This window comes from Xenopus tropicalis, chromosome 8, assembly GCF_000004195.4.
Source record: "Xenopus tropicalis strain Nigerian chromosome 8, UCB_Xtro_10.0, whole genome shotgun sequence".
Classification (NCBI taxonomy): domain Eukaryota; kingdom Metazoa; phylum Chordata; class Amphibia; order Anura; family Pipidae; genus Xenopus; species Xenopus tropicalis.
Window position 1 is genome coordinate 74,324,361 of NC_030684.2, and position 24,907 is coordinate 74,349,267.

General features: G+C 39.3%; 1 protein-coding gene across 3 annotated transcripts in view; it reads right to left on the reverse strand.

Moving 5' to 3' along the window:
- The window catches only part of prrc2a (proline rich coiled-coil 2A), a 66,646-nt gene extending 41,984 nt beyond the window's left edge, over window positions 1-24,662 (reverse strand). For 2 of the 3 annotated variants that reach the window (XM_002941303.3, XM_004916926.2), the window contains exons 1-14: window positions 24,552-24,662; window positions 16,104-16,241; window positions 14,059-14,236; window positions 13,439-13,538; window positions 13,128-13,200; window positions 12,231-12,374; window positions 11,896-12,080; window positions 11,688-11,767; window positions 9,855-9,994; window positions 9,674-9,758; window positions 7,643-7,868; window positions 5,293-5,578; window positions 1,322-1,548; window positions 324-615 (exon numbers count right to left, since the gene is read on the reverse strand). In XM_002941303.3, the coding sequence (XP_002941349.3) occupies window positions 324-615; window positions 1,322-1,548; window positions 5,293-5,578; window positions 7,643-7,868; window positions 9,674-9,758; window positions 9,855-9,994; window positions 11,688-11,767; window positions 11,896-12,080; window positions 12,231-12,374; window positions 13,128-13,200; window positions 13,439-13,538; window positions 14,059-14,236; window positions 16,104-16,215 (2,128 nt within the window). In that variant the 5' untranslated portion in view covers window positions 16,216-16,241; window positions 24,552-24,662. The remainder of the gene's footprint in view (window positions 1-323; window positions 616-1,321; window positions 1,549-5,292; window positions 5,579-7,642; window positions 7,869-9,673; window positions 9,759-9,854; window positions 9,995-11,687; window positions 11,768-11,895; window positions 12,081-12,230; window positions 12,375-13,127; window positions 13,201-13,438; window positions 13,539-14,058; window positions 14,237-16,103; window positions 16,242-24,551) is intronic. The other variant, XM_012968963.2, reaches the window with a different exon arrangement.
- Between the last annotated feature and the right edge of the window lie 245 nt (window positions 24,663-24,907).

The following is a 24,907-nucleotide window of genomic DNA, read 5'->3' on the forward strand; positions in this document are numbered from 1 at the left end:
AGAATATTATTTTTTACAATGTAATGATCCAATCTTAGCAAACAAGTTTACTATCTTGAAATTGAAATCACTGGACTGATTATACATAGTATAAAATCTAATGCGCCATCAAAGATTATATGCCCCCTTTCACCACCCCCTAACTTTTTTTTTTTTTAATATATTCCTCGCCTCAGTCCTTACCACTGTGAAGACCAAACTATTGTAAGTCAAGATTTTTTCAAATTTTCCAAGCACAAATAAATTAAAAAATCTTAAAAAATTATTCAAAGCAAAACAAACAACCCTCTTCTCTAACTTTGACCTTTTTCAATTCCATTCACCTGAAGGGTGTACACCCGCAGTTGGTGGATAGTAGTCCAAGGGTCTTCCTTGCATAAGACGTGGGTCAATTAAATGCGGCACCATTACCCAGCGAGGATCATAGCTCACGTGAGGAGAAGGTAAGGGTGCAGGAGGCGGTTGCGGGGCTGGGGTGGTCCGTCCCAGTGAACCTCCGCTGTACAGTGCTTTCTGTGGAGGCTGTGGAGGTGCTGAAGGCTGCTGAGTTGGAGGTCCAACTGAAGCAGAAGGGGTAGGCTCCCTGCTCTGCTGCCACTGCTTCATGAGCTGCTCCTTTGATAGAGAAAATACTTTAGAGAAACAGATATTAAATTTATACTATTCTTTAAGGACTTTAGAATGAACTTGCACATCTAAAATTTCTTTTTTTCCCTGATGGCCCTACCTGACCTATCTGTCCAGAAATTGTCAAGATGACACCAGACAGGTTTGAGTTTTTGAAACAATCAACTTCTAACTCAGGAGCTGAATATCTACCGGGCAGGTCTGAATATTCCATCAGTGAAGAAAGGCATTGGATAATTTATTAATTACTCTCCAAGATGATCCCACAGGCCACTATTATGACCTGATCTTTAAACCAATGGTGACTTGAATAAAGATTTTTACGTAAAACATTTAATTTAAAGTCCCTAACACATTCACACACACTATGGTCAGTTGTATCAGGAATCAATTAACATGACTGTAGGTTTTTGGATTATGTAAGGAAAGTGTACCCAGAATAAATTAACACAAGCATGGGGAGAACAGCAAGCAAGGCAACAAAAAAAAGGTATGGTAAATGTATTGTTAAATACTAGTACCTGTATTTTATTTCAAATACACAACTTTAATTTAAAGTGTTTCAAAAGGCATTTTTTTGGCTTAATTCACAATGGTCAACTCTTTACTTACATTCAGCTCCCAATTAAATTTTTCCTACTGAATTCTTACCGAGTTAAAAAATTCACAATTTCTAATTTAGTTTATGAGTTACCTGCTGTTGGCGCTGGAAACGAGGTGGAAGGATCTTTTGGAATTTGGCATATCCACTTTGGGAAGGACCAGCTGGAGGTGGGCGGCTTACAGGAGGTGCAGACTCTTGTTTTATCTCTGGTCGAGATGGTTGAGCAACAGACTCTCTTTTTACTTGTGGAACTTCAGGTACTGGAGGAGATGCATCAGCATCTGGTATAGATACAGCAGACAGAGAGGCCTCCATTTCTAGAAGATAAATTACATTTCATGACTTTTTTTAAGGTTGCTGTTTGTCTCCCAATATTTAGAAGAAACAAGAAAAGCATAATAAAATATAGAGATGTTCTTATTAACAGTACATGTCCCAAGATACAAAAGTTAACTTATTGATTACAAGTTAGCCCAGTGATTCAAACACTGGACTAAGAGGGATCCCACAGTGGGGGTAGCCAGGTTGGAGAACTTACTCAGTGCAAGGCTCCTGGGACAGCCCCTGAGGTCCAAACACCTGAGGTAAAAAAATTTTGACCCCATTTGATGTCACAATTTATTTTTACCCTGTAACAATTTATTCTAATGTGAAGAATTGCCTGATTCCTGGGAGCAATAAGTAACAGAGCTCAGGGCTGCTGAAATCATGTCAAATTCTGATAAACTGACACAGGTTTCAGGTATAATAAATGTGTAAATTCATTAAAAAGGGGATTTTGAGCTTAAATCATTTTCTCTTCAGACATACAGGACACAGGGACCATTAGTATCCCCCAGCAGGAGGCAGGATAGTATACAAAAAGCAAAAAGGCTCTTCCTCCCTGCAGTTACACCCCTCGCCACTTCCATATATAGTGCCAGTTTAAGAGAGGTAACTAACAGCAACAAACTATAAAAACTATGTTAATTATGTAGATGGCAATAAAATCTATTGAGAAAGTCTTCCATGGGGTGAAAGCCCTATGTTCTACAGATATCTGAAGAGAAAGGGATTTAACAGTGCATAGCACAAAATCCCCTTTTCTCTTACAGGTGTCTGTGAGACACAAGTACTTGGGGACATACCATCCCAGACCCTATAGACCCTATTCATTGATAGGTAGAAACCAAACTTCAGGCAGCCATCACTGTACCTATGACCTGCAAGGAATAACCTCTTAGGCGAAGGACTAGTGACTAGTGACAGCCACGGTTAAATGCAGGAGGTTAGAATTGCTTTTGGTAATGTGCCACTAAGTGAGAAGATCCAGTAGCCGCAAAAGACCCCAGGGAGCAACCCTGCTTGATTGGTGAACCAAGCTCTCCTGGGCCAATAAGGAGCTACAATATTCATCCAGTTATCTTCTTGAGGACCCTGGGCAACAGGGGCAACGGAGGAAAGATATAAAACAGCTTAAAGTCCTAGATGCCTGTCATAGCATCGGCCGGCAGTTCCAAGCGGTCGTGGCACTAGCCATAAACTACGACACCTTGTGATTTTGATGAGAAGCCATTAGTTTCAGCTCTTGGAAATCCCACCAATCTGCAATGAATTGAAAAACCTGATGTTTTAGAGACCGTTCTGCTAGATTAAGTTTTTGGCCACTATAATCAGCTTGACAATTTTCAAGATCAGGAAAGTAAGTGGCAGGAAGTTGTCCAAGATTCAGCCTATTGTAGGATGCTGCTGACCTCCCTCAAGCACTAAAACATTATTTTGCCTAGTCCTATGCTTAAAGGAGAAAGAAAGGTAAAAACTAAGCATGCTTTATCAGAAAGGTCTATGTATATACAGCCATAAGCACTCGCAGAAACACTGCACTGACTTCTCTGTGAAAATATTTCTTGAGCCTGTAATTCATGTGCCAGAGACACACAGCTCTCTGCTGTCTCCTCTCTCCTGCTCCCCCCTCCCTCAAGAATGCTAAGAACTCACTTCCACCCCTTAGGAATGTGGATCTGAGCCAATCAGCAGGAAGCTGACTCACAGTCTTACAAACTGAGCATGTACACTTGGTCTGGGTGTCTGTGCAGGAGTGAGGCATTATGGGAACTTTCTTTACACAGCTCAGCGTTTTTCCTTCCTGTTTGGCTTCTGATCATCTGAACAGGTGAAATATGGGGAGACTTAAGGGCACTACTGAGACAACTGAAGGTATGCCTACAGCTTGAGTTGAACTCTTTATTAGCTTTTCCTTCTCTTTTAAGGGCAAATGCCCATACCTGGTGCACTCTTGTCTTCCAATTTGTGCCTGTATGTTACCTAACCACTTAGATTGTAAGCTCTACGGGGCAGGGACCTCCTTCCCAGTGTGTCTCTTACCACATGGCACTTATTCCCTGTGCATTTATATATATTTATTGTATTTATTTATTAAAACACTTGTCCTCCCTGTGTGTAATTTAGTATTTTGTAAGATTGTACAACGCTGCGTACCCTTGTGGCGCTTTATAAATATAAGTTATACATACATACATAAAAGGTTTGTTGACTATCAAGTACCCTGAACCACGTGGTGGACAAAAACCACTTTTGAGCCCTGGAGATTGGTCAGAAGGAGCCATAGAGGTTCCCAGATTGACCTGCTGTTTGTCACATTGGTAGGGCTGATCCACCATGTAAGGGGCCCTTCTGGTTTTGGGTAAGAGTTGGAACCTCTGGGAAAGGTGGATACACTTCCACTTGTCCAAAATGTTCTACTGGAGATGCCTGAGGAGAAATTTTGCAAAGGGCACTGTCTTGATGGACGACACCATGCAACCCAGAACCTGTATGGCAAACTGGATAGAGGTAAGTTGTGCTTGAAGAAGGCGAAAAACTAGTATTTAGTGATTCAGGAGATCATGCATTTTTAGAATGTCATGATATCAAAGATTCTAGAGATGGATGAGCAAACCGCTTCTAGAGGGTTTCTTAAGGAAAGGGATATGAGCACTGAAAACAACAGCTAGTGTAAAATCTCCTCTCAGGATGTTCCCATTCTGACTGAATGCAACTGTCCAGTTAAACATGAGAGGTGAACACTCCTGAGTGAATCCCAAGCCCTTAAGGTCTAGGCATTTAAGAAAAATGAAGGTGGAAATAGAGGCCTGGGCAGGAGGTTCCTGTACAACTGAGATACAAGTGTGTGCCAATGGATCATCAGGTAAAAATGGCCTGCGGAGCAACCCTAGAAGGTTGTTTAGAGAAAGAGGAGCACAAGGGGTTCCTTCTGTGTGATAGTAGGCATCTGCAGAACCTAGCAGACCCCACTTTTGACAGAGAAAATATGTGTGAATGGAGTTCACAAAAACACACCGAAACAAGCTAAAATCGTTCTTTTGGACTGATAAACTGAAATCAGAGCAAGTACAACATTCTTTTGTGTACAGGAAAAAAATAAAGCCTAGAAAGAAAACTAAGTTAATGTTATGTGCTGCCCCTGGAACTGGGCTTCTCGAGTCTCTGCATGGCATCATGAAATCAGGAGGTTACAAAGTTATTTTAATATGTAATATTAAACGCTGTGTCAGAAAGCTGCCTCTCCACCACAGATCTGTACTCCATTCCAACAGGAAAATGACATAAGGCACACTTCAAAATGGTTAGGGACAAAACAATCAGACAATTTGGAAGTGGCAAGCAATGTGTAGCGTTCAAAATTAAATCAAACACTTGCAGAGAAATCTCAAAACTACAGTTGGAAAAGGGGATCTTTAAATTTAAGAAAACTTTAGTGTTTGCAATTGCAAAAATTGCAAAAAGGGTTGAAATGAACAATCATTCATGGCTTCAGGAAGCTCTTTATTTCAGCTATTCTATCCAAAGAGTGAGCTATTAAGTCTAGTGTGTAATAATTTTTTTCAGCTATGAAAATATATGTAAATTGGAATAAGAAAGCTGGTTAAACAAGAAATTGTGGACATTTTAAAATTATTTTACAGTAAATCAATTCATTAGTTATTTGTGTGAAAGGTGCCAATAATTGGGTAACAATTGTATTATGCTATCATTCACACAGATGTCATAGTATGCAATACCTGGAGGAGTCTGGCTCCTTGGTTCTTCAACATCATTTCCTCCACTTTTCACACTGACAGCTGACTCTACCTCCTCAGAGGCAGGACGGCATTTCATATCTAGAAGTTTAAGTTTCTCAGCACAAGCAGCTCGCCTCTCCTCTTCCATCCTACGCTCCTCTTCCTCCCTCCTCCTCCTTGCTCTCTCTACAGCCTGTGAGATCTCAGAAGATGACTGCTTCCTGCGCTGGCGCCATGCCTCATCCTCATCTTCCATAGGGGCTACTGCCTGGGGCACTGTTTTCTCCTGTGGAGAAGGGAGAGTGTAAAAAGCAGCAACTAATACAGCATAGAAAACTCTTTTCAAATACATTTTGATCCTAATAAATTAGAATGCCATAAACGGCAAAAAGCAATTATCTGTACCCATAAAGATCCACTTGTTTGGCGAGGTTGCCAAACAAGGCTTATTGGAGGGCTGCATATAGGGGCAGGTAGCTGTCTATGTGCCATTCCTACAACCTAAGAAAGTTAAAGAATGTTAATGAAAAGATCCTGTACGGAGATTAGGTAGTTCATCTCCAACTCTACATCTAAAGCTGGCCATACACGGGCAGATCCGCTCGCTTGGCGATGTCAAGCGATCATCTCACAGTTTGGTAACAGTTGCTCTAGAACTTTAACTCATGTTAGTCAGCCGTTTCAGGCAGGTCTTAGATGGAATACCAGACTAAACCTCACATCTGTACCGCAGCAGCAATAAGAGACAAAGACGTTAATTCAGATTATGGTGAAGGGGGCAATTATAAACCACTGAAGAAGAGGCAAGATTTCTACAAAGTACAGCTGGTACTTATGGTGGGGATGTCATCCTACACTTTACACAGGCGTGTACATATATTTTGTGTTTCAAGGAAGAAAATCATCTGACATCTCTCTGAAAGCAGAAAGCACAACTACCCAGATTCTATGAATGCAATAAGTTTTTCCATAAAAACATTTTTTTTTAATGAAAAAAAAGAGACACCTTTATATCTGGACTTTACTAGAGAGAGTTCACCGAAAATAGACTACATTTTGTGTCTGAAATGATGGGGCGGGGTGCAATGATACTTCCAGACACTGACCCATACCCAGGTTTTATGGGGTAGTTCACCTTTTCTACATTTTAGTGCAGGGATCCCAACCTTTTATAACCATAAGCCACAGTCAAGTTTTGGAGAGCAACACACATAGTAACATATTAAGTTAGGTTGAAAAAAGTCATAAATCCATAAAGCTCAACCATAATGCCTATGTATAACCTGCCTAATATTTATTTCTGACTCCAAGATGGCAATCGGACCAGTCCCTGGATCAACTTGTACTAAGAGCTATCTCCCATAACCCTGTATTCCCCTCACTCGCTAGAAAGCCATCCAACCCCTTCTTGAAGCTATATAATGTATTAGCCGGTATGACTGATTCAGGGAGGGAATTCCAATTTCGCAGCTCTCATAGTAAAAAATCCTTTCCGAATATTTAAATGGAACCACCTTACTTCTAAACGGAGTGGGTGCCCTTGTGTCAGTTGGAAAGGCCTACTGGTAAATAAAGCATAAGCATATCATTATATGTATATATTTATACATAGTTATCATGTCACCATTTAAGCGCCTCTTCTCCATTGTAAACAACCCCAACCTGGACAGTCTTTCTTCATAACTCGTACTTTCCATGCACTTTACCAGCCACAGGCATGAAAAAAGTTCCTGGAGGTGCCAATGAGAGCTATAATTGGCTATTTGATAGCCCCTATGTTGACTGGAAACCTACAGAAGGCTCTGTTTGGCAATTACACTGGGTTTTTTTTTTTTTTTTTCAAAAATAAGCACCTGCTTTGAGGCCACTGAGAGCAACATCCAAAGGGTTGGCGAGCAACATGTTGCTTATGAGCCGCTGGTTGGGGATCACTGTTTTAATGTGTTAAAAAAAAATATTTTTAAATGCTTGGTCTTCAGTTCTTTTAGTCTTCTACTGACTCAAATGTCAAAAGCTTTCTTGCTGTAATTGACATCCTGCCATCCCCGAGCTCTCCGCTTACTAACCGTGCCGATCTCCATCACAAAGCAGCTTCATGTATGTTATTGTGCTTGAGGGAGGACAATGTTTTGGAGAATAAAAGTAAAGAATGCCTTAGGATATCAGAACAAACCTTCTTGCATGTTGTCATTCAGGAAGCTGCTATGTGTAGGACATAACACAATTAGTAGGGGCGGGCGCTGATGGAGATAAAGGAAAATAATGGAAAGATTATTAATATCTTAGTTTATAATGGAACTGTGACATGTATGGCAAACTGCCTTTATTCGGTAAGTTCTAGATTTCTTACCTTGGGCTCAGGCTGTGGCCCACGGTGTGTTGCCTGGTTCCTATTCAGAGGGGTTGCAGAGATAGTAACAGTCATTACAGGCTCTTGGCCTCTGCTTCCCTCTGTCCATGCCACCTTGGCTGGTGGGGACTTTTCCTCTGCAGGTGCACCTTTCCTAACATCTGAGGAATCTTCCACCTTCTTTGGTGGTGTTATAGATGAGTCAGTATTGAGACCTTTAGTCTCCCTAATACAGAGAAAGACAAAAAAATAGATAAGGAATAGTTAGAACAGAAATTTGTAATGGCAGAAAATGTAGTAAACACCCGTAGGTGGGGATATCGGGAGAAGATCCACTTGCTTGGTGACCTTGCCTTAAAGGTGAGGTCATAGAAGGTGGCCATAGTATTAGTACTGATGTTGGTATATATGGTATGTATGTAAGAGTATAGATTTGTGTGTGCTGGGTTTACTTGATTTAACTTGATGAACTCTGGTCTTTTTTTAACACTATGTAACTCTCATGGAAAATCTGGCTGTGGGTTAGACAGAATTCAGGAGGCAAAGTACAAGTGACTGCAATATTGTCAGTTGATAGGAAAACCTGTATAGACTTTGCTTAGAATATCATGTGTGTAGTAAGTGACCTTTTAGTGTTAATGGTTCAACCTAGGCTGGTTAGGGTTTGTTTAACATGTGGGAGGCTGCTCTGTGCTTCCTGCTGGGATGGAGCCCTAACTAAAAGGTTGTTCAAATGGAGTGTCACTGATATGTCCTAAACTTGAAGATAAGCCATTTGGATTGCCATGACCTCGGCAAAGATCTGAGCTGCTGAAGTGAGCCCAAATGGAAACATTGTGAACTGGTAAAGTAAATTACGGAAGGCAATGCAGAAAAATTTCTTATGGGGAGAAAAAATTTGTATTTGAAGGTAAGCATCTCTGCTATCTAGTGCTGCCGCTAATACACAGCAGCAATGGTGGATTGCAGGAACACCATCTTGAACTTGATTGATTAAATGTGGGTGTTGTGATGTTTCAGATCTAATACTGGTCTGTACCTCTCTTTTTGGGACTATGAAGAGGTCTGGAGACCTGGGCATCCACTGAGGGTGGAGAGGACCATTTTTTCTCAACTCTTGTGTTAATGGGATACAGTCTTGAGAAGCAACACACAGACTGAAATATCTTTGGGTGATCCCACTCTGCCTGAAAAATGGCCTTAAGTTGAGAGATGGAAAGATTGGAAGAAACTTTTTGTGGTGCTTAAAGAGAGATTGCGAAGAGCTGGAGACAAAGTATGGCTTTTGAAGTCCAGAAATTTAAGACCAGAGGTAATGAGAGTATCTAATGCTTCTGAGGAGAGTTTAGGTAAGTACTCTTTAACTTTGGGATTAGTGCGAGAATAAGCCCCTTAACCGAGTGAATATTATTCTCCTAAGGGGCAAGGAAAGGAGGGACTTGCAGCCACTGATGAGGCTGGTAAAAGATGTTAAGAGAACTTGGGATAAGTATCACAATATTATAGAATATGTTCCCGCCAGTATGAAATCGATTAATGTAACCTGTAAATTCTACCTACTCATTGGTTGCTATGGATTACTGCGTCTGTGAAAACTCAGTCCATTTCATTACATAACCCCCATTGTTGCATCCGAATGTAGTGACTGCTTAATAAATCTTACAGTTTGTGTGACAACAACCATGGGGTCTATTAGCAGTGCTTTTCAAATATATGACTTATGTTACAATTAGTCATTTACATATTTAAGATCAACAAGTTATTTTCTTTCTCTTTTTTTTTTTTTTTTTTACATATGGACAGATCTATTCTAAGGCATATCACAGAAATCTATCACAAATTAACTCAGTGATAAATTGCCTCAAAAGTGTGCAGCTGAAAAAACAGTGAATACAGAGTGCACAAATTTAAAACAAGCGTATGTCCTCTGATTTACCAACAATAATATTTTTGTATTAATAAAGGGACATTCCAAACTAAAAAAAGAAAATGCAGGAATGAAAAAAGAAAGCAAAGGCACTAGAGATTTACCTTTTTTCTTCCTCATCAGTCTCTTTCCCATCCTCATCATCACTAAATTTTAGCTTTTCTGAATAGTCTACCTCCTCATGTGCCCCTAAAAAGATAAGGCATAAAATAATAAACATGAATAATGTGCATGCTTTGATTAAACTGACCCTAAAAATTGGGTGGGTGGGGGAACATCATGTACCTGCCCAGCCATCATCTGTCTCTTGATCAAGTTCATCAAACTCCTTAAGGTCATCCTGCTTCAGAATAGATGGACGACTCAAGTGCTCAGGCATTCTGGTTACTGCTGGTGGGACACGAGGTGCTGCAAGGCGTGGGAACCTATATTAACAAATATTATTTAATTTAAAGGTTTAACTTTTTTAAATAGTGCATAGCAGGTGTGTGCTACATATCTATTGCCACTATTTTCTCACAAGCCTTCCTGTTAGCACAAAACTTGTTCCTCTTACTAATGTAGGTAGAGCAGCTTTAAATATTTGTATTTCAACTCCCCTGTATAGTAACAGATCAACCTTTAGAGCGCTTCAGAAAAATTTAAAAGGACATGAAATAGAAATATTTCTCCCCTCCCCTCATATTCCCTATGGCTACACAGTGGCTAGAAGCTAGCACCTTTCCTGCTGCAATGGAAGTCGCTGTCCCCTAGCCCCAAGCTGCCTGCTACATTATTCTAATCAGAAGAGAAACAAGTTTTAACTAAAGAAACCTTCAGCATAAATTGGTGTTGTATGTGACTGTAGGGAAGACACTTAAAATAGTAAAAGCGAAGGTTATGGAGTTTGGAAAACTAAGTACATGGACTGGTATGACACTGTAATTGTGAATGTTTAAGAAGGAAAAAGTGAATACAAATTATTTGTTGAGACTGGGATGTGACTGCATCAGCTTATCCTCTTTTGCCTATACCCAATATATCTAGACAGGTAGATTTTTCTGTTATTCTGTCATGATTTTTATGGTGTAATTTTTATTTCTAAATTATACTGTTTACATAGCAAATAATTCACTCTACCATTTAAAAATGTATTCTTACACCAACAAATGTATTTTTTTTAGTTGTAGTATAGGTATGTAGGCAGCCATCTTAGGCATTGTTCCTGAGTCTGAGCTTTCAGAAGGAGCCAGCGCTACACATTAGAACTGCTTTCAATTAACCTATTTTTTCTCCTACTCCCATGTAACTGGAAGAGTCCCAATGGGACTTGGATTTCTCACTATTGAGTGCTATTCTGAGATCTATTGAGAGCTGTTATTCCATGACTAAAGGGAATAAAATGTAAGTGATTTATATAATGTGAGTAAAGTTTATTTTGCTGAACTAAAATGACAAAAAAGGATTTGGAATTATTTTTAAGGCTGGCAGGTCCTCTTTAAAAGAAAAAGGGTTCTTCTCTTCAAGCCACCTATCTGCTCTTCTGATGAGAGCAAGTTTGAGTAGGGCAATGTGTCAGTCTCTCATATCACATCTAGTCCCTGTCTAAAATGGCAGTAAGGTAGGCCTCCCAAGAACACTACTAAAAGCTTTAAAAACTGAGCTGTGTGGGGCAATAATTGGTGTGGGATGATTCTTCTGTGCTCCTCTAGTGCTGTGATTGCAAGTGCTATCAGCTATACCCCATGGCTCTATTGTCATTGAAGGTGATGTGAAGAATACAATACATACACTATTCTAATTATCATCTTCATCCCAAGTTCTATCCATGAGCTCTGTCTAGGTAAAATGAAATTTGGCTATTCATGTATGGATAAATTGTACACACAATCATCTGGCATCTGTTGGTAGGATATCTCAGAGTTAGACTATGTGTGGACAAAAGAAGCTATTTTTTGTATAGGTACCACAGAACCAAAACTGTCCTAATCCAGAATTAAGAAGGTGTTATGTCTAGGAATGCTACTACTGAATATGAAATGACAATGTAAAAGAAGAAACATCACACCAAAAATAAGTGAACAAGCTAGTCTACTAAAAGCTACTATAAAACATACAGTGTAACAAAGGGAATAATACCTTGGGGCATCTGCTCCATGAAAACGGAAGGCCCCCTGCGGCCCATAGGGAGGGGGGAACGGCAAGTATGGGGGATACATCTGAAAGAGACATATAGTAAGAATACAACAAAAAAAAGTAAAAAAAACAATCATTTAAAAAATGATAAACTGAAGGTCAGAAGAAAGTTTAGATTCAGAACAAAATATGTATGCAGTTAAATACTCACAAATGGTGCCAGCATCCCCCGATACTGAGGGAACTGTTGGGGTGTGGGTTGAGGCAGCCCTGGGCGAGAGGCTGTCTCACAGCTGGGGGGATGTCCCATATCTGAAGGTGGCTCTCGGCTTTCACCATCAAGGGAGCTCACAGCCAATCCCCCCCTCCCACCCCCATCCCTCCAATTTGTGGCATCTAGATAAAGAAAAGAAAGATGATGAAAGTTATATATCTGTTAACATGACACATTAAATGAAAAATACTAAAGAGAAGTTATGTATTAGAAATAAGGTTACAATTGCTTCAAAACAGCACAATCTACTGCATCCAATGTTAAATGCTCACTTTGGGGGCGGAGGCTTGGTCCTGGCCCATACGACACAGCGGAGGTGCCCAGGTCGTGCCCACTTTTGTCCTGGTCCCCAGCAGCCTGCAGGGTTGGAAATTCCTCGCGAGAGAATGGCGACAGTTGGCTTGATGCCTTTCCACCTGAGAACATTCAGATCAAAACACTAAAAAAACAAGTTGCACAAAAAACAAAATAATCCAAAATGAACCAACACAACCAGAATCTGCATCTATTAAATAGATAAGAACTTGTTTTAAAAATGCATTAGTTGTGTCAAACAGGCAAAACAGAACAATTTATAACTTTCAGTTTACACTTGAAAGCTGTATGTAAGGCATCCAGTCTCAAGCCTGTTTGGCCCATACGCCAAGTACGTGCATTTGCATGCCATCACGTGCCATGCGCGAATCTGCGTGCATGTCTACTGGTAAGTCCGCACGTACAACATGAACGCTGCCTGTTTTATGGATTTGCTTGAACTTTGCCTGACTTGACCTCTGCCTGATTCCCAGATTTGCCTGACCCCGAGCTAATCCATTATGGTGGATTCTTTCCCTTTAAAGATGATGGTATTATCCTGCAATCTCTACTTTTCCCTGCAGAACCAAATCAAGAGACACTCACCAATTCAGGTAGATATTGTCATTAAAAAGTCAGGGAGGATATTTTTTGTATTAGTGAGGTTTTACTGGTTTCAACAAATCAGATACTAAAGTTTATAAAAAGGGCCATTTATAACCCCCATTAGGTAATAATGTAGCTGTATTATGTTAGGTAAATAGCCTGGTGTTATAGTGGCAAATCACATTTGGAGATCTACCACTTATCAAATTTGAAACAGAATAAAAAAAAAAAAACTGTTTATAAATAGAATATTCCTCCTTAACCCTTACCATCGCCTTGTGACCCATGTGTGACGCTGGCCTGTGCCCAGGTCTTTACCACGGCGGCGACTGGAGGTGGGGGCTGAAACAAAGAGGGGCAAAGTTGCTGTATTAGATAAAGATATTTTTTTAAGAAAACATTTAATTCAGTACTTCTTCAAACCCACTCAAGGGTAATATCTTTCTTGACACTGCAAACATGTAGGGGGCCACTGTGTTATGAAACGCTACGGTCACTGTGATATATGTTGTTGGGTCACTGTTACAAAATACTAGGGCCATTGCGTCATGAAATCACAGAAGTAATGACAGGTTACAACCTCTTGTGAAACTGGGGGATGTTTCGGCTGGTTTGAGGCAGGCGTCTGCATAACCGGCTGCAGCTGCGACTCCGGCTGCACTGGTGGAGAGACATCGGAACTAAAAAGGAAAAAAGCAAAACATATTCGACACATAATACATTTATGTATATATTTATATATAAAGTAAAATTCACATTAAAGTTTGACGAAATCTTGTATTTCTAAAGTTTCTTTTAAAGTAGAAGGAAAGTTACAATCACTGGGGGGGCAGTGGCAAAATATTAGGCACCCCACAGAGATTGTATTTGCTTACCTTAAACCCCCAGCCTTTAGGAGAATGGAAAGGTGTAGTGGGGAAGGAAGGGGATTGCTTGCCTGCATTAACCCCCTGGCTGGTGCAGTTTTCTCCTAACAGGAGCACAGGCCCCTAACCACCCCACCCCCCCCCCCCCCCCGGCAATTTAGCCTTTCTTTCTCCTTTAAAATTGTCCTACTGACTAGAGTGGATTGCCTATGTATTATGATTTCACCAGAACTTGTTTCTTGCCATCTTTATGTAATCCTTTATTTGTTAGACCATAATGACAAGTTTCACTTAGGCCTTACTTATATTTCAACTTAGTAGTGCGTACACTAACCTCTTTGGCTCTTGTGTATCCTGCTTGCTTGCCCATCCTGATCCGTCTTTTGGTACTAATGAGACATTGGGGTCATTCCCTTTATTTTCTGCTTTCAGGCTAGGAAGATTGGCTGGGGGTGGCATTCGCCGGGCAACAACAACTTTACCGAGACTTTGGAGGCCATGGCGGGGCGTAACTTGAAAAACAAGAACAGTAGAGTAGCTCATAAGTCCAACTGAATGTAATAACATCAAAAAGAGAATTATTTTCAACAGAGACAGAAAAAGCACACCACTGCGGATGTAAATCATTAATTAAGCAAACCTATATAAATGTATTAAAACTGCAACACACATCTAAAAATTTTTTGATTGGTGACTATAAGGAAATGGAACCATAACATAAACAACGTAATTTATTCACACCAAATATTTGCCTGAATAGTGAATTTTTAAACACATTAACTAATATGTGCCTGCATACATTTGTATATATCAAGTAATTGTGGCAGTCGCCTCTGCTGTGGTACAGTATAAATGTATGCCTGCTGCATTCACAATACAGGAAGAAAATTATTAGCTTGCACTGTTGTTCACCCATCTTTACTACTAATGTATTAATACAAATGAGTGCTACATACTTCAGTAGTCCTATATAAATATAAAATAGTATTTTTGGTACTTAACAGCTTAACTGCTACAGTCTGCTCCAGTTCAGGGTCAGTATATTTTTTAAAAAAAAAAAAAACCTTTCCTTTGAACCCCTCTCAATCCTTCACCTCTAGAAGACAAGGAGAGCAGGACAAAGAACAACCAGAATAATGACTTCGACATGGCCCAATATGACAGGGGCATGTTGGGGGAGGTAGATACGCAAACACAAAAAGAAGATACATGGAAATTATAGGGGTCAATTACTTACGTTGGAGGCACCCTTTAGATCACCTCCAAGGTGCAAGAGTGCATCCCTTAGTGCTCGTCTACAAAACACTTGTAAAGCTGGGGTTGCTGCTCTCTGCGCTGTGCAGATGAAAAATCTGGCAAAAATCAGCCTTGGCCTACCTGCCTACCGTAGGCTGTCACCTGCCCACTACTCACCAATACATTGCTGGCACTATATTATTTGTACAAAGCACCAGGCACAACACTTTGCACACTGAGTGGTGCATTGTAAATGAGCCCTCATATGTTTCCTCTGAAGACCCCTTAAGACCACCCTTTCCAGTCAAATGACTGCCTTTCACACACTTTTATACAATCATTTATTTAAAGGAAAACTATACCCCCAGAATGAATATTTAACCAACAGATAGATTATATTATGTTAAGTGACCTATTAAAGAATCCCCAAGAAACCCCAAGGTGTAGTATATCAGTAAATATTGCCTTTTTACATCCTTTTCCTTGATCCACCATTTAGTGATGGGCTGTGTGCTTCCTCAGATCACATGACCAGAAATAATGCAGCTTTAAAGGTTACATATCATATAAAAATTAGGAATGTACCAGTGAATTATACTCCTCTAAATATAGAAAGATTGTGCTTAAAAAAGTTGTGTTTCAGACTGATTTATTGAGAAATTCCACCAAAACCCCACAAGTCCTCCCCATCTGTTCTACTTCCAGCTGGCTGAAATCTCTGGATGTGCAGTACACGGCACTGTAGGATAGGAACCAATCTGCAGCTAGGCTGACCTGATAGGGAACTGAAGCCTGTCTTTCATTGTGCGAGTGCAAGGCTGTGATTGGCTATTCCTGCTGTGCTTCTGGCAGGAACTGTTAGGACACACCCACCCATCATCCCCTACTGAGAGCAGCTTAATGAGATATAAGCAAGAGATCAGAAAGAGCTTAGTAGGTCAATATCTTCAAAAATATACATTTTAAATAATAAAGATAAACAAGTAGCACTTTAACACTCCAGGAGTGCCAGTCACCTTAACATACAATTGCCTAGCTCTTCTTGAAAGCCTGACTTGTCAAAAACTCACACATATGAAACCATGTACAGTCGAGCAGTTGTCAGGTTCTCTGCAAACACACATCTAAATTCAAATATCTCACCTGCTGGTTTCTGCACCTCTAAGGACTTTCCCTTGTAAGTATCAAATAGGTTGAGGGACGAATACTTCTTGCCATCCTTTCCTTTTGCAGTCTGCCCCAGCCGCTCGGACATCGCGGGGGAAGCTCATTGAGTACGGACTAAGGTGACAAAGGAGAATAGATTAATGCATGAAATGTTTCATAAAAGTGGACAATATTAAAACAATACTTTAATGGCAAATATGGACACAACAGAAAAATGCTGCTAAAAATGTAATGGAATACAGGTATTGGACCCCTTATCCGGAAAGCCATTATCCAGAAAGTTCTGAATTACAAAAAGGCCATCTCCCATAGACTCCAATTTAATCAAATAATTCACATTTTTACAAATGGTTTCCTTTTTCTCTGTAACAATAAAACAGTACCTTGTACTTGATCCCAACTAAGATATAAATAATCCTAATTTAAAAAAAAAAAAAAAATACTACTGGGTCTACTACTGGGTTTAAATACTGTTTAAATTATTTTTTTAGTAGACTTAGGGGCCGATTCATTAAAACACGAGTTCGAATCCCGAATGGGAAAAATTCGTATTGGATACAATAATTTCTAAAGATCGCAAATATCACAAAAAAGCTTACGAAAAAATTGTATTAGTCACGATAATATCGCATTGGCGATCTCAAAGTCACAAAATTTTCATACCGCACTGTGAACAGCGGTAGAACCTTTCCAAATTTTTTGGGCAAGAGTACGAAAAAGTCACGCAAGCATACAAAAAAGTCGTGCAAGCATACGAAAAAAGTCATGCAAGCATACGAAAAAAGTCGCGCTAGCACGAAAAAAATCAGCAAAAATACGCTCCGAGCGTTGATGTAGTAATAAATCTCCCCCTAAGGGTAGGAGAACCAAATTACAGAAAGACCCCTTATCCAGAAGACCCCAGGACCTGAGCATTCTGGATAACAGGTCCCATACCTGTACCTGTAAGAAATGTTTTTCAACTAGTTTTATAAACTAAAGCAGATATGGCTATCGTCTACTACTGGAAATAATAAATAACACCAACTTCTATCACCAGAGAAAGACAGCCTACAAAAAAAGTAAGTAATGAATGGGTTTAGTCGCAGATAAAGGTTGGTAAATTAATATTGTTAATCTGCACATCATTTAGTATCTAGCAAAAATAAGTAAAGCAACTAAACTGAGTTTTCTTGAAAACTCACAATCTGTGTATGACTGTGATGAATAAACCCATGTAGATTGCTCAGTAATATGCTTACCATTTATAAATGCATGTAATAACAATAAAGTCATAGGGGATATCCCAAAACTACCTTCATGCAACAAAACATTTAGAAGTTATGAGTTCTCTGCATCGTAATAATATGATAATAAATAAATGCAATGCAAGGTAATATTTCTTTGGGCATACAGTCTGACGCCCAACATTCCAACACAGAATTAGTACTGCATTGGAATATTAAAGACAGCAACCAACTTATAACCAGACAGCAACCGACAATAACCAGAACCCACTTAATCTTTACTTCAGGTACATAAGTACATAAAAAGACAATATATGCCTTTGCCTAGAGACACAAAACTACATGTATAGGTAATACATGTGTGACAACCATTGAAGATTTAAGTCACCTGGTCATCTCAATGTCACATAAAGTCAGACTTAGATGGTAAAGGGGCTGCTAGACAGATGGCAAAACCCATGCATAAATGTAACAGAATGCAGGATCAGCCAAAATTTTTAACATATAACATTAACTAAAATAATGTCATATACTGTAAATGTATCAGTTTTGTTTTGGGCAGGCAGTCAATCTGTCAAAGCTTATTTGATCACGTTTCAATGTCCACACACTAGGTTTAGAACTTCCAAAACTGATACATTTGTATCACTACTATAATTTCAGTTATATGTAAAAAAAATGTAGTCCAGGGGTGCCCAAATTTGATGTTCAGCTAACGGTATTATTATTCCAGTTATAAATAAAGTAATTTTGGAAATAGATGCGGTTTGTTTAAATACAAAAAAAAGTAGTTTTCTCTTAGTTTAAAGCAATTCATTTGTTTATTCCATGTCAGTCTGACCAGGTGGTAGGTCAGGATGCAATCATTTCAGTAAAAGTAGACATAGTTGTGATGTGGGAAAAAAGCTTTTTTTATGGCCAATTTAGATGAAACAGCATTTTGCCAAAGGTTGAAAGCAAAAAGATAACTACAGTAAACTATTATGGTGCTAGTATTATGCCGTGAGGCTGTTTCTCGTGAGCAGGGACTAACATATTGCGTAAAAAAAGTAAGAACGGATGTGGCACAAAAGTGAAATACTGCAAGAGAACCAGTTAAAAATAAAACTTGGTAAAAAGTTCATCTTTTATTCAGACCATGACCCCAAACACAAGCCCCATGTAGCAATGTAGCAAGTGGTTCAAGAAAAAGAACAAAAAAAAAATAAAAATCAAAAAGACAAAATATTTTCACCACCTTGCTTGGAGCTCAATAAGATTGGGCATAAATCATTACCAAATTGCTTATACATACCCCAAACAATGATAATTATATTGCTGCAAAAGTTGGTTCATCTGTAACTATATAACCCTTTTTCTCCAAGAAGCTGGACAATATTGTAAAGGTGGCCATAAAGGGACACATTTAAGCTGTTGATCTGGGTTCTTTAGATCGATTTGGCAGCTTATCTGCCTGTGTATGGGGCCCTCCGATGGGCCTACCCAACTGATATCTGGCCAAAAATCACGCAAATATCAAGCAGGCAGGTTTGACTTTCCCACTGGATCAAGGACCGCAATGGCTTATTGATGCGTTTCTCAGCTTGACAGCTTGTATTCCCATCATTTAGCCCTAGGACCAAACAAGCAAGTTACCCAGATACCGTCCACCTTAGGTGGGAATATCAGGAGAAAGTTCTGCTTGTCTGGCGACCTTAAGACATGCAAACATTTTTAGCAATGCTGTTCCATTAACAAACAGCTTAAAACGCATAAAATCATTAACACATAAGGCATGAAAAGTGAAAGTTCACTGATAGATACTGCTGTTGACAAATTTGATGTGCAATATGCTGCAGTTCCCTAACAGGCTTTTTTAGGATGGTGTTGGAACAATACAACACATCCTACATGTTGTCACATGGGTCAAAATATAATGGGACTGATATCTAATGTATAAACTACACAGAACATTTGCCATCCAACATGACACACCTGTCGGATGTGAACGCTGCATGCTGTTTCTGCATCCAACTTTTTCCTTTTTTTTTCTACCAATTCTCTTGTCTATATTTAAGTCGTTTATCTATTAGCATATGCAGGGATCGGCAGCAGGGAGTAAGAGAGTACGCAGTCGTTTCCAAACTCTCTTCTTTCCTGTATAGATAAATCCAGTTGGCTGCACAGAAGCACTTGATTGTACACCTTCATTCCTCCTTGCTGCCGATCTCTGCATGTGGTAAAGTTTTTCTTTTGCAAAGTACTGCCTCTCTTGTTGGACTTTGAAAATGGTAAACATCCCCTTTAAAGCAGCAAAAATACAATTTTGATCCTTTTACCTATTGAGACCTTTTTGTGCTTAAAGGGTTGTTCACCTTTGTACAACATTCACAAATCTAACAGTTCACATTAATTGAACAATCTTTGCCATATACATAGTTAGCATGTCAGGTTCAAAATAGGCCACTCCCATCCCTTCAGAAAACTGAATTAGAAGGACTGATTTAACAGGTACAAAGAGTAGCTTTTACAGTGGCCTTTTTCATTTTCTTTATGAAAAATGAATTTTCTAATACGCTGAGAGCAATGTTGGTGGTTTAATAAGGTTTGGATATTGAAGGTGAACAACTACTTTAATGGTACACTTTCTAGCTACCTTACATTGAGTTCAATTCTGATCTAAACTAGGCATACAAGAGAAAGAATACCTACAGCGTGCATGAGACCCCACTGTTTATGTAAAATAATGTTTATATACAATGGTGCACAGCACTTCTACTGCAATTTGATCTAGGATCCAAACTGCTAAATATATATGTATATATACATATATATTAGATTTTCCTATAAATTTACCTAATGCTCTATTACGAGAAACTGAATGTTATTTTAACCCTTTAACTGGAACAATTCTGTGGATAAAAGTGCCACAGACAGTAGATTCTAAGTTCTGCAGCACTTACAGGCAGGTGAGCATTCCCTGCTTGTTCCTCAGCCCCTAGGCAATGAGCGGAATCGGGAAAAGAGCAGCCCCTGATGTGTTCGGTTTCCCAGGGGCCCCTAGGCAGCAACAGATACATGGAATCTACATGTCTGCTACTGCCTGTACTTTTGGGACCCTCCAGTGCCGCCCACCCACCACATCATTTGCTGCTGGATTTGCTGCCTGCCTACTCCAGGTTAGTGTCATGCACATGGGGTATCGGGGGGGTTGCACATTCACAGCACTCACAACATGCATTTTGCCAAGTGCACACACACTCATACACACTTACCCAAATGTGTGGTGGTGTTTTACTGTATCGTGTTTTTTTACCAAAAAAAAAGTTTTACTGCCATTGTGAATAGCGTATTTGCTAACTGCACTATTCAATATCTTTTGTATGTTTTTGTGATTATATTCCATTTTTTTTCCGAGTTTGTCACATTTTTTAGCCATTCTGTTCCATTTACAGTTCTGCATAGATTTTGTTGCTTGTTTCTGTTCATAAAACTTATGTGACAAGTGAAACTATTCAAACTGTGATGCTGACAACAGATTACACTAGGTAAAAAAATGCATTGATTTGAGTGGTTTAATTGGATCTTAGTGATTTTATTGTGACCTGCATTGTTTTGTATTACTTGTTTTGTGTGTGCTATATTTTAATTTGGTTGCCTCTGCATTGCACATAGATTTGGAAAACTATGTATAATGGGCATCAAACTGTTCGGTAGTCCCCTGGGGTTCATATATTTGATGTTTTGGTACGCAAACCTACTGTTACCGGCAGATTTTTCAAAATTTGAGATTATAGTTCACCACAGAACAATTCACCCACGTTCTATTCTTTCCTATGGGATTTTTAGATAGGCTTCTAAAAATCCCATAGGAATGAATAGAAAGTGGGTGAATTTTTCTGTGGTGAGCTCCAATCTCAAATTTTAATAAACCTGCTCCTGCTCCATTGAAACATGGAAATCTGCCCTGCAACACTGTCTTACTATATAACCCTCTGGAATAACCTTTAACTCCCCAAGCCATACATGACCCACAAGTTTGCACTTTGTGTAAAAGTAAATATTTGGGTTGAGTACATGAAAAAGGAGAAACACTCTCTTTAACAACCTAAAAGTCAAATTTAATTTATCCAATAAAATGTTTTTTAGATACATCCAATTACGACATGCCCTGAAAGCTTTATTAGGCAGCTCCAGAACTGATGTCACGCCTCGATGTCTAGAAGAGATGGTTTTCAGACCTAACTCATTTAAACCTGTCTCCCAATTTTATTCTCTATTAAACAAGCCTGAGAAAGTGGTATTAAAAAAAAAATTAAACATCTGCCCTAAGACTACTTACCTGCAGACTATAGTCACCTCACCTGGCAACGTACTGTTATACAGAGATTCTGGACATGGGGGACAGAAGAGATCACTCGTCTCCTGGTACTTAGAGTCCCTCAGAAACAGCTTTGCTAAAATTAAACAAAAACTGCCCCAAACACAGTTTAACAGGCCCTGTTATGCTTCTTGTTTAATTTATTTAGTCTTAAGGTTGTTATTTAGACCATTCTCTCAAAAAATGGCAAAATAGTTAACACCTTATTGCAATATTTAGTCCCCATGGATAAATGCATGTTGAGTCCATGGAATATCTACCCCTATATACAGCCCCTCCCATTTTCCTTAGAAACTACAGTACTTGCATTTTCCAAAGGCTATATATTTGAAGATACTAACCTCTCTACTACACATGAAATATCATGCAATTTGATTGCATTACCTTGCTCTATCAAACCCATAACTTAATAATGTACATGTCAAATAGTGTTAGTTGTTTTTCTATTTTGTTACTGGCTGGGAGAAAAGCAAACCACCACAAATAAAAAAAACAAAACAAAAATCTTCTGTTATATAATAATTGGTCTTGCAATCAAACATTTGCTGTTTTCTGATGTGGTGCTTTGACAATTTGTTAATTTAATGCTGGGAGTTTTCCTTTGTATAGTTCAAACTATATTTGTTATTAGTGTTTCTGTGAGACATGGGGCTTTTAGTTGTATATGAGCACAAGATAGAATATATCTAAAATATATTATGAAAACTGGTCTTTTTTTTTTATTTAAGTATCTATGGATTGTATGTATTTAAGAATTACACAAAAACTCAGGTTGTCCTGAAAAATGAATATACATACAGATTTAACAGGTAACCTATCCCTTGCCTTCACAACATGTCACTCAATTGAAAAGGCAGACACATTTTTTTTTTAAATTTCAAGGCAGTAACTGCATTTGGGGAAACTGTCTGCCAATTAAAGATTTAATATTTGTTGCAAAAAACAGATATTTATGGTGTCAACAAAGACCATATCACATCCCCACTTCTGTGACAATTTCCAGTCCCCCCTTATCTTATAAAAGGCAAAGATAAAATACATTGCAATATCAGTAATTCAGAAATATCTCCAAAAATTCCAAGCACAGCAAATCTCACTCTGACCTTCAAGCTATGCTTTCTAGAGTGTGTATATGCTTAGACACAGGACCTCATGCTACATAACATTAGAGGCAGTAAAAGGGATGTTTTGACCACCCTTTTTCCAGAGAATGAAAGTGTGGCCAAAACGCCCATGAGCCATTAGGCTTAAAAGTAAATAGCATTTTTTTTTTTAGCAACAATTCAGTATATTGTTGGCTTTCTTAGAAGATCAAAGCAGTGCCCTATGCTGTTCCTTACCTTCATGACTACATTCTCAATGCCTTTAAAAAGTCCCCTGAGGTGCGTATAATAAGATTGTTGGCAGTCTTGGTCCTACTAATTAAAACCAGTGGCTTATGTCAGTGCTGTTTTATACAAAAACATGAGTTTTCGTTTTAGGCACATGCATATGTTTCCAGTCCCTCTCAAGGGCTGGACCAAATCTATGCACATCCCTCAAATCTCTACGACAATTAGCAACCATAGTGTGTCACAATGGCAACTTGAAAGTGGTCAAAACCCTTTCTAATATAACACTCCACTTAAAATAATGTGTAATGTATTGTGTAAAATGAGTTGAGGCAGCAGCAATACATGTATATTAAAATGAAATATTAACAAAACAAAAAAAAGTGGAAATCCCTCCTTGCATGGATTACCTACCTCCCAAAACCCTGCAAGAGTTTGACAGTGGTGGAATATCTGTATTCACAACTGCAGGGGAGTTGGCATACTGCCTTTTCTACCCAGAAACAACAAACTGACAACAGTGACCAAATTGTTGTGAAAATTATTAGAATACTCATTCTATTGGTTTATTATCACCATCATCACAATTACCAAAATATTTAAACCTGCTCAATCAAGCAAACAATCAATATCTATAATATGAAAATGCCTATTCTTTCTCAATAACCAAAAATGTGGAGACATTTAAGATATACTAATGCAATATAAATGTCCCCTATGTCAAACACACATCTAAATAGCAGATTAGTATGGATACCTGTATATGCAAAAATAATTTCTATATCAATTTTAACATTTTAAGTCTAATAACCACATTTTTCAATATCAAATTGAAAGGATGTTACTAGTGACCTAATGGCTTGATCTGCTTAATATGAAATAAACAAAATATAGGTTTCTTTACTAAATCACACAATCCATTCTTATACAAGCTCACTCAAATGTCACAGTGCTTGACAGCTAAAACAGCTATATGGAATGGGAATCAAAAGCTTGCCCGCATAGGCAATGTTTACACATTTTACACCCATATTGATGATGCAGAGCCGCATTGCCCCTATAAAGGCCATTAGCTGGTAGCCTAGGCTTGTAGCCCAAGACAAGGGTACCACTCGCATTAGTGATGGAGAGGAAGTGGGAGAGGGGTTGCCCTACAACCCCCCAAGAAGATTTGGAACAGGCGAGAGGATAAAAGGGGAGGAGATACAAGAAGAACGGGTAGGTAAACGTATATTTTTTTACTAAAAGGAAAATATATAGTGGTCAGTGCCGCCATCAGAGGTGGACATGGGACACAGTCGTCCCGGGCGGGGGGAATTTCGGGTCTTAAGGGGGGCCCTCTGCTGTCAGTGAGCAGCAGACTTCGGGAGCGATTTCGGTTGCTAGGGTGCTTGCATGGTCCCTCCCCTACACGGCTTTCATGCTGCCAAACAGTCCCGCTTTTCCTAACACAGCCCAACATTCCCACTTTTCCAAACACAGCCCGCACTCCCACATCGCTACTTACACCTCCCGCAAAAATGTTAACCGCAAGCTCCTAGCCTCCTGTCTTACAGAAAATCCCAAGGCCGCAAGTCTCATCACGCGAGACTAGCGTCGGGACTACACGTAAGCGCAGTGACGCACTCGAAGCCGCCTTGTGGGAGTGGCGAGTCAGCGTAACGCAGTCAGTAGCTGATGGTACGCGGTAACCTTACTCCAAAGCTGTTTCCACTGTACTTGGATCTCTTGCTTCTGTTAGAGAAAATCAAAATAAAGAAACAAAAAAAACTTGCCTTTCGTGTTAGTGTCTCGCTGTGCCCTCCACCGCCTCAGCTACCATTTTCCATAGAAGTGGATTGTATTTGCTGCCCAGAGTTCCGA